Below are 14,446 nucleotides of genomic sequence, written 5' to 3'. Positions count from 1 at the left end.
GCAAATGCCTTTGTTAGAAGTATGGAGGAGATAAATGTTGGAATGTTCATGAGAATTAATAAGAGCTTCTGTTGGAGAATCCTGAGGTCAGGCTGTCTGCTCATGCTGAATTAGGATGATTAGCCAGGTGTGTGGAAAAACACCTTTAATCCCAGCATTCAGGAGGCAGAGGCAAGTTGATCTCTATAAATTCAAAACGAATTTGATTTATATAGTGAGTTGCAGACCAGGGTTACACAGTGGAACTGTCTTAAAATAAAAACAACAAAAGGGTTCTGTTTTCAAAGAACAGATGACAGCCTAAGCTATATATAGTCCTACAGTAGTCTTAGCAACAGGCTAGACCTTCTGGAAATCAGATATTAAAAAACTCAATCCATGACTGGGTGGGTGGCACACACCTTTACTTCTAGCACTCAAAGGGCAGAGGCAGGCAGTTTTCTTGGTCCAGCCTGATTTACAAAGTGAGTTCTAGGCCGGCCAGTGCTACACAGAGAAACTGTACCCCAAGAAACAGACAAGAAAGAGAGACAAACAAACAACAAAAAGAAAGAAAAGAACCAGAAAACCCTCAATCCAGGCTCAGTGGCACAGAACTATAATTGTAGAACTGGGGGTCAGGGGTGGGGCTGAGGCAGGAGCATTCAGAGTGAGCATCTGTTACATTAGCATCTGTTATGTAAATTAGAGCCCAGCCTGGGCTACACCAGACACTGTTTGAAAAAGCTCACAAGCAAGCAGAGCTTGTCAGAGCTGTCTACGGTGGGCTTTGTAGAGACTGAAGTTGAGAATCTGCTGATCCTACTAGAGACGAGTCTGTCTTTGTGTCTGTAGAATTCTGAACTACTCTGAGGCTGAGTATTCTCCCCCCGACTACATAACTGAGATGGAAAAGGAAGAGAAACAGGGGGACGTGATCTTGGTGTCTGGGATGAGAACGGGAGCTGCTGTTGTAAAAGTGCGAATTCACGAGCCGTTCTACAAGGTAAACAGTCTGCGCGAAACAGCATCTGAGCTCTTGCAATGGGAATGTTGTAGAAGCCTCTAATATGCTATTATTTGGGTCAGTAGTTGATCATTCGCTTGAAAAAGTCATTTCATGGCTGTGGTGGTGGTGCACACCTTTAATCCCAGCACTCAGGAGGCAGAGTCAGGTGGATCTATGAGTTTGAGGCTAGTCTGGTCTACACAATGAATTCCAGGACAGCCAGGGCTACACAGAGAAACCCTGTCTTGAAAAAAACATAGTTGCCTGCATAGAGTTTGAAGTCTGGGCTACATGGTGAGAACCCATCTAAAAGAAAAACCACAAGAGAAATGTACGCTCCATAGTCCTTCTGTAGACTCCGTAGATGCTCTGTCTTACATAAATGGAAGACAAGTGAAAGTGTCAGACCTGTGGGAAGGACTTGGAACATGCGTGCTAGATCTTTCAAGAGCCCCAGCCTTTGCCTTTCTCACCAGCATTTGATTTGCTACCACTTAACCTTTAACTTCTTTTTCTTTAAACTTCCGCCTTAAACACTTTAAAATGTATTTATTTCTTTGCTAGCCACACTCGTCCATGGTGTGCATTGAAGCGCAGAGGGCAGTGTGGTGGAGTCACTCCCTCCGTCTGCCTGTGTGTGGGTTGAGCTGCCTACTTTATTTTTTGAGACAGCCCACTGTGGGTTAGTTTTAATAAGTTTTAATAAGAGTCGGGGCTGGAGAGACGGCTTAGCGGCTAAAAGCATTAGCTTTTCGTCCAAAGGACCCAGGTTTGATTCCCAGCACCTACACGACAGCTCTCAATCTCATTCTCAGGGGATCCAGCTCCTTCTTCTGACCTCCAAAGGCACCAGGCCACATACATGGTTCACAGACATACACATTAAAAAGCTAAAATAAATCTTAAACTCTTAACTCTGGAAGGAAGGAAGGAAGGAAAGAAGGAAGGAAGGAAGGAAGAGGAAAGAAAGGAAAAAGAAGGAAAGAGAAAAGGTAGCTCGCTTTTGTATTTGCTACCTGTTTGCTCTACCCTGCACAGCAGGGCCTGACAGCTGGGGAGAGATTAGGAGAAAGGAAGGGAAGAAAGGAGAGAGAAGGAGAGATACAGACACAGACACAGACACAGACAGAGCTGGAACTGGAACAGAGGGGGCAGCTGGAGAGCCTTTGATTAACAGAGTGCATCTCAGACGGTTTCATGACCACTTTCAGATTAACCTGAAATGATTCGTGATTAGGAAACAATTTTTTACTCTATCTATCTATCTATCTATCTATCTATCTATCTATCTATCTATCTATCTATCTTTATGTGCATTAGTGTTCTTCCTCCATATATGTTTGTGTGAGGGTGTCAAATCTTGGAGTTACAGGTAGTCATGAGCCACCATGTGGATACTGGGAATTGAACTCAGGACCTCTGGAAGAGCAGTCAGAGCTCTTAACCATTAAGCCATCTCTCCATCCCCTTTTATATATTTTTTAAACTTACAAAAAAAAATGGGCTGATGAGATTTCTTAGTGGGACAGTGGCCCTGTTCCAGGTCAGGAACCATGTCATTCTGTCCCTTCCAAGGCCATGCTAGACCTGGCATAAAAACTAATTTTTTCAGCTTATTAAAAGTTAACTTTGACTGAACATGGTAGTGCCTTCAATCCCAGCACTTGGCAGGCAGAGGCAGGTGGATCTTACAGATCAAGTTCTAGGACAACCAGGGCTACACAGAGAAACCCTGTCTCAAAAAACAACAAATAAACAAAACAAAAAAAAACAAAACCCAAAAAACCCCAATAACAACAACAAAAGTGGGGGCTGGAGAGATGGCTCAGTGGTTAAGAGCACTGACTGTTCTTCCAGAGGTCCTGAGTTCAATTCCTAGGAACCACATGGTGGTTCACAACCATCTGTAATAGGATCCGATACCCTCTTCTGGAGTGTCTGAAGACAGCCACAGTGTACTCACATGCATGAAATAAATAAATAAATCTTTAAAGAAAAAAAAAACCAACAAAAGTAAGCTTTGACTAAGGAAGGAGCTTTGATGATTTTTGCCTAATTTTCTTTCCTTCCTCTTTTAGAAAGTGGCTGCAGCCTTGATCCGCCTGCTTGTTCTGGAGAACATATTTCTTATACCATCCCATGATACATATCTCTTAGTAGGAGCCTATATGAAATACAGAGTGGCAAAAATGGTTCAGGGAAGAATGACAGGTAAGCCAGCTTAGCTTTTGCCGTGACTCGCCTTCCTCTAATCCTCTGTTGTGGCACACCACCTCTGTCTTTCTGACCTTGCAGTAAAATGCTTCTACATACTCGATGTCTGTCTATCTTGAAGAGTTTATTGATGACATATTTTACTCAGCTAATGATGCTTAGCCTCTGGATACAGGGCATTTGCATTCACCGTGTAGAAGACAACAGCCCAGAATTTCCAGCTGATGGGGCTTGGTGAAGAAGTTTATAGAAGGTCTTGGATAACCTTTGCAGTGCTTCTGCACAAGTCGGTTCTTCTGTTTATAGCCTATGGGCTATCCAAGCCCACTGAATTAGCAAAGTGATGTGGACTCCAATAACTAAGTCCTTCCCAGACTTACTTAGTAGTGATCTATATGTGAGTTTTACAAGGATTTGTGTTAATCATGTGTATGTGTGTGTATCTCTGTGTGGTTGAGTGTACATGTGAGTGCAGGTGCCCACAGAGTCCTGAAGAGGGCATAGATCCCTGGAGCTGGAGTTACAGGTGATTGTGCACCACCTGATGTGCGCTGGGCACTAAAGTCTGAGACTCTGATCCGCTGGAAGAGCGGTAGCCATCCTTAAACCGCTGAGCCTAGCCCCACTGGTGCCTGCTTTCTTTCCTTTTTTTTTTTTTAAGAGGTAGTGCCCTGGGTGTCCTGGGACTTACTCTGTAGACCAGGCTAACCTTGTGCTCACAGTGATCCACCTGCCTCTGCCTCCTGAGTACTTGGATGAAAGGCGTGCACCACCAGGCCCAGCTGTAGCCATCATTTGAGGCAGTATATCAGGTAGACTCAGGTGATCTCAAATTTCCCAAGTAACTGGGGCTGGTCTTGAGCTCCTGGTCTTCCTACCTCTGCCTCTGCTGGGATTGCAGGGTACATCAGCACTTCAGCAGCTCACTGGGTTTTTGTTGTTGTTGTTGTTGTTGTTGTTGTTGTTGTTGTTGTTAAGTATATAAGTCAGTGGTTATATCACAGCCTCCCTTCTCTCCAGTGACTGTGCACATTCATCATTGGAAACCAGGCATTAGATACAGAGCCTGCTGCTGATCTCCGTGCAGTGCCCTGCCTTCCCATGCAGTGTGCTGGGACACCCGTATCCCTGGAGGGGCCACTGCTATTACCTGTGTCTGCCTTTCCTGTCTTACAGAGGGAAAATTTCCCCTGGAACATTACACGCTGGAGCTGCAAGACCACAGACTTATAAACGTTGGGCTTCGTTCTGGAACAGTGGCTCTATTGGATGAGAAAACAGCCATGGTGACAGCTCTCCAACTGGGCCAAACTAACCTCGTCTTTGTGCACAAAAGTATCCTTTTGTTCAACTTTGGTGGCCAGTCTAAATCTCTCTGAACACACTAGGCATGGTTCTTGGTAAAATACCTTATTAAGAGTGATTGCAGGGCTGGCGAGATGGCTCAGTAGTTAACAGCACTCGCTGCTCATCCAGAGCACCTGAGTTCAGCACCCAGGACAGGTGACTTACCTGCAACTCCAGCTCCAGGGGATCCGTCCTCTTCTAGCCTCTGAGGGTATCTGCACACACATTATATCGGTCTGTCTGTCTGTCTGGTATATGTGCATGTGTGCGTGTGCACATACACATGAACATACACACACACTATTTTCCTTTTTTAAGACATGGTTTCATTATGTAGCCTTCTTGCTATGAGGATAAGCTTGCCATTATACTGAAAGCAATTCTCCTACTTCATCCTTTTTAATATTAGGATTACATTCATTTGCTACCACACCTAACTTTTAGTCATTTTTAGGTGTTTAGGATGTCATACCTACAGAAAAAACGAAGTCACTGAATGTTTGTTTACTGGGTACCATCTGTTTGTCAGGTGGGTCCCTGATTCCCTAGCAGAATTCTATGGTAATTTTTTTTGTATGCCAAATCCCTAACCATCTTTAAAAACCTAAAAGACTAATGTGGTACCAAACACCTGTAACTCTGGCATCAGAGACGCCAAGGCAGGAAGACTGCTGCTTGTTCAGTCAGCCCGGGCTGCTACATAGCAAGACTGTCACAAAAAAACAAAACCCAGAGCTAGAGGGATGGCTCAGTGGTTAAGATCACCGGAGACAGATGTTTGGTGCTCATGTCCACATGGTAGCCATGACTTCAGTTTCAGGAGATCTAATGATCTCTTCTGGCCTTCTCAGGCACTGCATGCATGTGATGCAAAGATATACGTGGTGGTTTGAATATGCTCAGCCCAGAAAGTGGCACTATTAGGAGGTGCCACTGTGGAGGTGGATTTTGATACCCTCCTAGCTGCCCTTGAGACACTTTTGCTTGTCTTTGAAACAAGATGTAGAGCTCTCAGCTCCTCCAGCACCATGCCTGCCTGGATGCTGCAGTGCTTCCTGCCCTGATGAGAATGGACTGAACCTCAGAATCAGTAAGCCAGCTCCAAGTAAAGGTTGTCCTTAAAAGAGTTGCCTTGGTCGTGGTGTCTGCTCACAGCAATGGAAACTCTAAGACAACACACTATGCAAGCAGGCATCTATATACCATAAAATAAAAATAATTTTAAAATTAAAACTAAAAGACTTTGTTGTAGGAAGTTTGGGTAACATTGTCAGTAAAAATAGCTCAGTTTTAAAAAGAAGGAAAGAAAAGCGGGTAGAATTAGAGGAAGACACAAAGAGAACTGTTATTTGATACAGGTCTCATGTAGCCCAGGCTGACCTCAAACTTGAGGTTTAGCAGGTGATAGCCTTGAGCTTTGGCTCCTCCCCCTCCTCCTCCCAGGGACTGTGGCTGCAGCTGTGCACCACACTTCTGGTTTGCGTGACTTGGGAGTGACCTCAGGGTTCCATCTTGCTGGACAAGCCGTCTAGCACTTGAGCTGCATCCCAAGAGACTGTAACAGAAATTTGCAAATGACTTTAGCTTAAAAAGGGGGAAGTGGGAGCTGGAGGGGAACAGAGCAGAGTTTGCTGATAGAAAGTGAAATGGAGGAGACCAGGGAGTGTGAGTCAAAAGGCCAAGTATGTTATTCTGGTAGCAGGAATGGCTTTGTGTAGAAGCCATTCTGATGTTTGTTCACCCGTAAAATGAAGGGAATGTTATGTGTCTGAATTTCACTCTACTGCTTATATTTTACTACTGTATTCAATTACATGTCAGAACTAGCTAGTCTGGGCAGATGTCTAAACAGCCTTTAGATTTGAACCTGTTAGTATGCCGACCACATATGCACATATGCATATATATTACACATATTTGTATATCATTTGAAGACATGAGAAATTTTCTTTTTTTATTTGATATTTGTTTTTAAACAGTGTCCTGCTATGTAGCCCATGCTAGCCTAGAACTCACTGAGTAGCCCAGGCTACCTAAGAGCTTAAGATAATCCTACATCAACTTCCTGAATACTAGAATTAGCCTATTTTACTAGGCCTAGTTAAATATACCTACAAAAAATGCTTTTTCTCCTCAGTGCTGAAGACTGAACACAAGGTCGCTATAAGAACAGTTATAGCTGAGCTTCATGGATCCTTTTTAACTTTTACTTACCATTTTATTTATTTATATATATTCTATTATTTATTGGTTAATTTTTTTTGACTGGGCCTCCTGTATCCTAGGTTTCCCTCAAACTTTCTTTGCAGACCTTGAACTGACTCCCATGTCTTCACCCTGTGCTTTTCACAGTGCCAGGCATAGAACCAGGCAGTGTGCATGCTGGGAAAGCGCTTTACCAACAGAGAATTTAGGAGTCATTTATCTTTGAGCGAAATCATACTTCTGATATTGGGACAAACCTGTGTTTCTTCCAGAAAGTAATTGTATTTGACTATTGGCATATCTAAGTAAGCTAGAAGTATTTAAAACATTATATGTATTTATTTTGTCTACGTGTGTGTGTGTGTGTGTGTGTGTGTGTGTGTGTGTGTGTGTGTGTGTGTTTGTGTGAGAGAAGTTGTGTGCCTGATGCCCGAGGAGGTCAGAAAAGGGCTTTGGATTTGCTAGTACTGGAGTTACCAATCGTTTTAAGTCACTATGTGGGAACTGGGAATCAAACCTGGGTTCTCTGCAAGAGCAGCAAATGCTCTAAAGTACGGAGGAGCCATCTCTGCAGCTCCTACAAATGCAGCAGAGAGAGCCAGCTGGTGTTAAATAAAGGTTTGCTACAGCAATATAGTGATTGTGAACTGTGGTGATGGATTGTGAACTGTGGTGATGGATTGTGAACTGTGGTGATGGATTGTGAACTGTGGTGATTGTGGACTGTGGTGATTGTGGACTGTGGTGATTGTGGACTGTGGTGATTGTGGACTGTGGTGATTATGAAGCTACAGTGTGCAAGGCGTGTTGCTGGGTGGCAAGTGTTCCCAGTTTTCCAACCCCACCACAGTTTCTATTTCCAGGCAAATGTCTCTGTCTTCTTCCTGACTCAATGGGAACCTCAATTAGATTTAGATTCAGGCAGAACACAGTGCTTTCCTGCATTCCTGCATATTGAGCTCTGTGTGGATCTTTTTTGAAGAAATAGATCTGTAGCTAAATGAAATTTAAAACCACAGAGCATGATCTTCTTCCCATTTCCTTGCCCTCAAATTTGAAATTTTGCATATGTGGCTGTTTTGTCTGCATGGGTGTCTATGCACCATGAACCTATCCAGTGCCTGAAGAGGCCTGAGAGGGTGTCAGGGCCCCTGGGACTGGAGGTACAGAAGGGCGTGAGCCATGTGGCTGCTGGGAAATGAACCCAGGCCCTCTGGAAGGTCAGCTGGCACTCTTGGGGGCTGAGCATTCCCCCAGCCCCTTCTTATTGCATTCATTTATGTCTGTACGTGTGTTGTGTGTATGTGGGGTTCAGATGACAGCTTGTGGGAGTCAGCTTTCTCTTCCTACCATGTGGGTCCTGGGGATCAAACTCAGGTCTTCAGCCTTGGTGGAAACCACATGTTACCAATTGAGCCATCTTTTGGGGCCTGCCTCAGGTTTTAGCTTAGAAGTGTTCACATTTAAGTTTTGGCTTTCCGAAGAAAATAAAGAGATAGGCTCTTTAATGTGTGGGCTTGTTTATACATTTACTGTGTTTTTCTTCAGAGGCTCATCTTTCTGTACCTAATACTGGCTCACATAATTTCCTTAAGCAAAAATTAAGATGTTCATATGCGCTCTGTGTCTGGACTCCCAAACTCTACCATATATGTCGTAGAGCCGGGATTTTTAGGTAATTTTAGATAATGGCTTTCAGAAAGTTGAATATTTAAACGAATGTATTAAACCTAAATGAATGCATTAAACAGAAAAGGGCTGCCAAGGTCTCAGCAGTCATTTCCAGACTTTGAATTCAACCTGACTTTGATGTGTTTCTTCCCTTCCTTCCTCCCCCTCTCCCTTTCTCTTTCTCTTGTGTTTTGTTTTGTTTTCTGAGACAGGATTTCTCTGTGTGGCCATGGCTGTGCTAGAACTCCCTCTGTGGATGAAGATGGCCTCGAATGTGCAGAGATCACCTGCCTCTGCCTCCTGAATGCTGGCACTAAAGGCCTGCATAGCCATGCCCCACTTTGGTGTGTCACTCCTCCGTTAGTGTGATAAGACACCATGACTAAGACAGCTTATACCTGGGAGGTTTATCTGGGGCTGACATTTCCAGAGGGATAGAGATCCTTCGTTATCATGACGGGTGGTGACAGCTGGCATTCACATCTGTATCTGTGAACAGGAAGCAGCACACTGGAGAAGGTGAGAGGTTTTGAAACCCCAAGCTTGCCCTCAGGCTACAAGAATTAGTCCTACAATAAGGCTACAAGAATTAGTCCTTCACAAACAGCTACTAACTGGGAGGCAGGAAATGCCTGAAACTTCCTGGAGGGCTCTCATTCAAACCACCACACTTGGTCACAGTATTTACCACATAAGAAAGTGACTTAGACATGATGTGTCTTGAGTGAAACATAACCAGGAGGCTATGGTGGACCTTTAGTCCCAGCATTTGGGAGGCAGAGGCAGGCAGATATCTTGAGTTTGGAGCCAGCCTAGGTTACATAGGGATTTCCAGCACAGCCAGGGCTACACAGAGAAACCCAAAAAAACCAAAAGAAAACAACAACAGCAGCAACAACAAAAAGCAGAACATCTTAAAAACAGATCGTGGAGGGGTTGGGGATTTGGCTCAGTGGTAGAGCGCTTGCCTAGGAAGCGCAAGGTCCTGGGTTCGGTCCCCAGCCCGGGGGGGGGGGGGGGAAACAGATCGTGGTGCTGAGTGTGGTTGCACACACCTGGAATCCCAGCATTTGGAAGACTGAGGCAGGGGAATTGCCAATTTGAGGCTAGCCTGAACCACATTATAGATTCCAGACCCACCATTCTTCTACCCATAACCCCCCCCCAACCAAATCCTGACTTTATAAATATTCCATTAGGGGAAGAGGAGGTGCTCATGAGAGCCACCCCTCCCTGAGAGGCCATAACCGCCTAATGGTTCTGATTATGTCCCTTGGTGCTGTAGCACCTGTAAGCTGCCCTTGCTCAGATGAGTAGGTAAAGCAACTGTTTTTTTTTTTTTTTAAGTTTATTTGTGTGTGCACTGTGTGTATGCCTGGTGCCCTTGGACACTCTAGGAGCTGGTTAGAGGTGAATATAGGTTGCCAATATGGGTCTGGGAACTCAGCTCAGGTTCTTTGTAAGGGAACTCAGCACTCTTAAAGACTGAGTTCTTGGGCAGGACAGATGGCTCAGTGGTTAAGAGCACTGACTGCTCTTCCAGAGGTCCTGAGTTCAATTCCCAGCAACCACATGGTGGCTCACAACCATCTGTAATGGGATCTGATGCCCTCTTCTGGTGTGTCTGAAGACAGCTACAGTGTACTTATATATAATAAATAACTCTTTAAATAAAAAAGACTGAGCTGTCCTTGTAGTACAAGGAGCAGGTACACACACACACACACACACACACACACACACACACACACACACACACACACACACATGGCACGAAAGTACGAGAACTTGTTGGAGAAAAAGCTTTGGGAAGGCATGGAGGAATAGAACAGATAATGGGACTACTCTGAAAGAGTAACAGGGCTTTGTTGCTGTTATTTTTTTGAGACGGGGTCTCACTATGCATTCCATGTGTGTGTAGATTGCTATGTAGACCAGGCTGGTCTCAAACTCATAGAGACCCACTTGCCTCTGCCTCCTAAGTGCTGGCATTCAAAGTTTCCTATCAGTGCTTTATTTCGATAAAAGACACCATGACCTCGGCACCTCTTAAAACAAAATGCAACACAGCTAATTGGGGCTGGTTTTCAGTTCAGAGGTTTAGTCCATTATCATCATGGCAGGAAGCATGGTTTCACAAACACACATGGCATAGAAGGAGCTGAGAGGTCTACATTCACATCTGCAGACAGGAGGACCAGAGACAGAGACTGGACCTGGATTGAGCATTTGAAACCCTAAAGCCCTCCCCCAGAGACACTCTTCTTCCACCAAGGCCACACCTCCTAATCCCTGTCCAGTGACACCACTCCTTAATGACTAGGCTTTCAAATATATATGCCTCTGAGGGGCCATTTTTTTTTTTTTCCTTTTCTTTTTTTTCGGAGCTGGAGCTGGGGACCGAACCCAGGGCCTTGCGCTTCCTAGGCAAGCGCTCTACCACTGAGCTAAATCCCCAACCCCTGAGGGGCCATTCTTATTCAGACAACCATACCTGGCCTGAAAGAATAGGTTTTTAAGAACACATTAAACAAACAAGGAAGGTCACTGAGACTTCATCTCAAAACCTAAAAACAAAAACAAAACCAAAGTTATGAAACAACAAAATAATAAAACAACAATATAATAAAGTCTTTTGAGTTAGAAAAAGAGACATTATTCCAGAAAAAAAGTTAATATCCTTAGGCAGTACAAAGCAACAAGTGTAGCTGGCATGCTGGGAGTGAGCCTTTACACTTAATATAACTAAATTAAAACATTAGCGTTTTAGAATCCTAAATAATCACATAGCTTGCGGGAGAGAAGTAAGATTCGTTCTGAGAGCCAGCTCTCTCCACCAGCTGTAGCTATGCATTTAAGGGATGAAGGCCTAAGAACAGGGTTTGGGTGTGTGCTGGAGAGACGGCTCAGTGAGTAAGAGCACTTGTGGCACTTGTAGAAGACCAATTCAGTTCTCAGCATCCAAGCAGCTTTTTAAGTTGCTAGGGCATGGCAGGAGGATGCAGGCCTCTCCCACTCTCTTCCTTCTTGCAGGTTTCACCATCCATCCCGGAGGCCGGTGGAGTCTAGAGGTGGGGCAGGTGTACATCATCACAGTGGAAGTGTTTGACAAGAGCAGCACAAGGGTCTACATTTCTGACGTGAGTTGCTTCTTTGGTTTTGTTCCATGTTCTTTCACTGTTTGAGACAGGATCTCATGTAGCCCATGCTGGGTTTTTAACTAGGTATGTAGCAGACAATGGTTTTGAACTCCTCATTTTCCTGTCTCCACTTGAGCGAGCACTAGTATTACAGATGTGTATGCCCCAGGTCCAGTTTTATGTGGTTCCAGAGTTCCAATCCAGGGCCTCAAGCGTGCCAGATAAAAACTCTCCCAACTGAGCCACACTGCAGCCCTCTGTCTTCCGTCCACTGTGGACATATCCTGGAGTGGGCTCTTCATCTATGTGACAGAAAGCCTTCTCTTTTCCTTTGCTCCAATCTTTGTGTTTGTAAAAGCAAGCTAATAGTTTTGATTATTATTACCACTAACTAGTGCTGTGCTTGGGGAACACTAAACTGGAAGTTATAGTATGATCAGAATTACAGGAAGGAGTTGAAGAGCCCAGTAATAGCTGTAGACAAGCCTCACCCTGCATCCTCACCATCTACCAAAGAGATGCTGGCTCACCACGGTTCTGTGGTCATGAGAGTGACATGTGAACATCAGGTGGGAAATGTGCCCTGCCCAGGGCAGCCGGGTCCTACTGGAATGGCATTGGCTGTCCTAAATTTGTAAGTTTCAACTGGTTTGTCCCTGACATGAACGAAACTTTCCAAAAATGAATACCATTTTAAAATTTATCTCTCCCAACTTAAAATTTCCATAAGGGAGAAATTTTGGTTTTTCTTCTTTAAATTAACTAATTAATTTAAAATATTAAAAAAATTGGTTGGATGGGTTGGGGATTTAGCTCAGTGGTAGAGCGCTTGCCTAGGAAGCGCAAGGCCCTGGGTTCCATCCCCAGCTCCGAAAAAAAGAAAAGAAAAAAAAAATTGGTTGGGTTTTGGGTTTTTTTTTAAATTTTGTTTCTGGTTTTTGGTTTGTTTGTTTGTTTGTTTTTTGTTTTGCTAAATTTGGTTTCTCTGTGTAGCCTTGGCTGTCCTGGAACTCACTTTGTAGATCAGGCTGGCTTTGAACTCAGAGATCTGCCTGCCCCCCTCCCAGGTACTGGGATTGTGTCACCATCTCCTGGCTTAAATTTTTTTTATTTAATTTTATGTATATAAGTGGTTTTCAGTATAATGTATGCCTGATGTTCAATAGAGTGAGAAGATATGGGATCCTCTGAACCCAGGGTCTCTGGAAGAGCTGAGAACTTAGCCAACTTCCCTGACTTCTGTTTGTTTGTTTGTTTGCTTTTTGTTTCGTTGAGGCAAAATTTTTCTGTAGCCCTGGCTGTCCTGAAATTTGCTCTATAGACCAAGTTGGCCTCAAACTCATAGAGATCTGCCTACCTCTACCTCCCAAATGCTGGGACTAAAGGTATGTGCCACCACTGCCTGCCTCCTCTGTTTTATGTTTTATTTTTAATTATGTGTATGTGGGTATGTGCATGTGAGTGTGGGTGCCCTCAGAGACCTGAGGGGCTGGATCATCTGGAGCCAGACTGAACCACCTTGTGGATGCTCAGAACTGAGTTTGGTCTTCTATAAGAGCAACAAGTGCTCGCACTGAGCCATCTCTCCAGCACACACCGCAGCCTGGTTCTCATGCCTTCACCCCTTAATGCAGAGCTACGGTCTATCTGTGGTTGGGAATTAAAGTGGATTTAAGGGGGAAAAACATCTTCCACTTCATGTTGCCATTGGACTGATTTCAGAATCTCAAGATCACGTTCCAGTTTTCCAAGGAGTACTTTGAAGAGCAGCTGAGTACTTTAAATGGATCTTACCACATGGTAAAGGCCCTGAAAGATGGAGCTGTGGTGATAAATGCAAGCCTGACCTCCAGCCTTTGGGAGGTAAGAGTCTTAAAACCTCCAGTTTCCAACCCTGACCTCCAGCCTTCAGGAGGTAGGAGTCTTAAAACTGCCAGTTTCCTAGGAGCCCAGCAGGCAGGCAAGTGGGGGCGGGGGGCTGGATCTAAAGCAGCTGTGCAATGCCCGCTTTCTCTCTCACAGCACACCGGAATTGCATGCATCGACAGACTGCCCTTCCACTGCATGTAACCTTTAAGAAACTGTTTCATGTGTATGTCTATGTCATTGGTTATGCGAAAGGAACTTAAAAAAGGTTATTTTGGGGGGGTTGGGGATTTAGCTCAGTGGTAGAGTGCTTGCCTAGCAAGCACAAGGCCCTGGGTTTGGTCCTCAGCTCCAAAAAAAAAAAAAGGTTATTTTTAAAATTGTTGTTTGCTGCCCCTGTATGCAGGTGACCTCTGAGGCCAGAAGATGACTAGAGTTAGAGCCACAGGCATCTAAATGGGGGACTGGGAACCAAATCTAGGTCCCCTGCAAGAGCAGCGCAAACTTTTAACCCTGAGCCAGCCCTCCAGACCCACATGAGGAATCTTTTATTCTAAAATTCCAAATGGTTAACGTGCTGATTTATTTAGGCCTTTCCCAACAGTGAACTTTTATTTCCAGCTTTTTTAAAAAAATATTTATTTATTTTATGTAAATGAGTACACTTCGCTGTCTTCAGACACACCAGATCCCATTACAGATGTTTGTGAGCCACCATGTGGTTGCTGGGAATTGAACTCAGGACCTCTGGAAGAGCAGTCGGTGCTCTTAACCACTGAGCCATCTCTTCAACCCCCTATTTCCAGCTTTTTTACTGCTGGAAATGGATGCAGTGCCTTGGCAGATTTTTTTCCTTTTGATGACTTCTACACCAGAAGCTGAGCTTCTGTGTTTTGGGGTAACTGGAATACTGCAGTTAGTCTGGTCTGTGGCCACCAATGCTGATGAACAGAGGCAAGAACTGAGTCTTTATTAGAATTTTTATTTAGTATTTATATGTGCATAACCCACATTT

General features: G+C 44.3%; 1 protein-coding gene across 1 annotated transcript in view; it reads left to right on the top strand.

Moving 5' to 3' along the window:
- Nucleotides 1–14,446, top strand: part of Nup210l (nucleoporin 210 like) — a 106,351-nt gene that overhangs the window by 13,851 nt on the left and 78,054 nt on the right. Inside the window, exons 5-10 of the mRNA XM_032897883.1 lie at nt 835–985; nt 3,067–3,199; nt 4,379–4,537; nt 8,361–8,429; nt 11,459–11,565; nt 13,288–13,428. Coding sequence (XP_032753774.1) covers nt 835–985; nt 3,067–3,199; nt 4,379–4,537; nt 8,361–8,429; nt 11,459–11,565; nt 13,288–13,428 — 760 coding nt within the window. The remainder of the gene's footprint in view (nt 1–834; nt 986–3,066; nt 3,200–4,378; nt 4,538–8,360; nt 8,430–11,458; nt 11,566–13,287; nt 13,429–14,446) is intronic.

Source organism: Rattus rattus, chromosome 3, assembly GCF_011064425.1.
Source record: "Rattus rattus isolate New Zealand chromosome 3, Rrattus_CSIRO_v1, whole genome shotgun sequence".
Lineage (NCBI taxonomy): Eukaryota > Metazoa > Chordata > Mammalia > Rodentia > Muridae > Rattus > Rattus rattus.
Note: the sequence above shows the minus strand (reverse complement) of the source record. Positions and strands in the feature narration are given on the sequence as shown.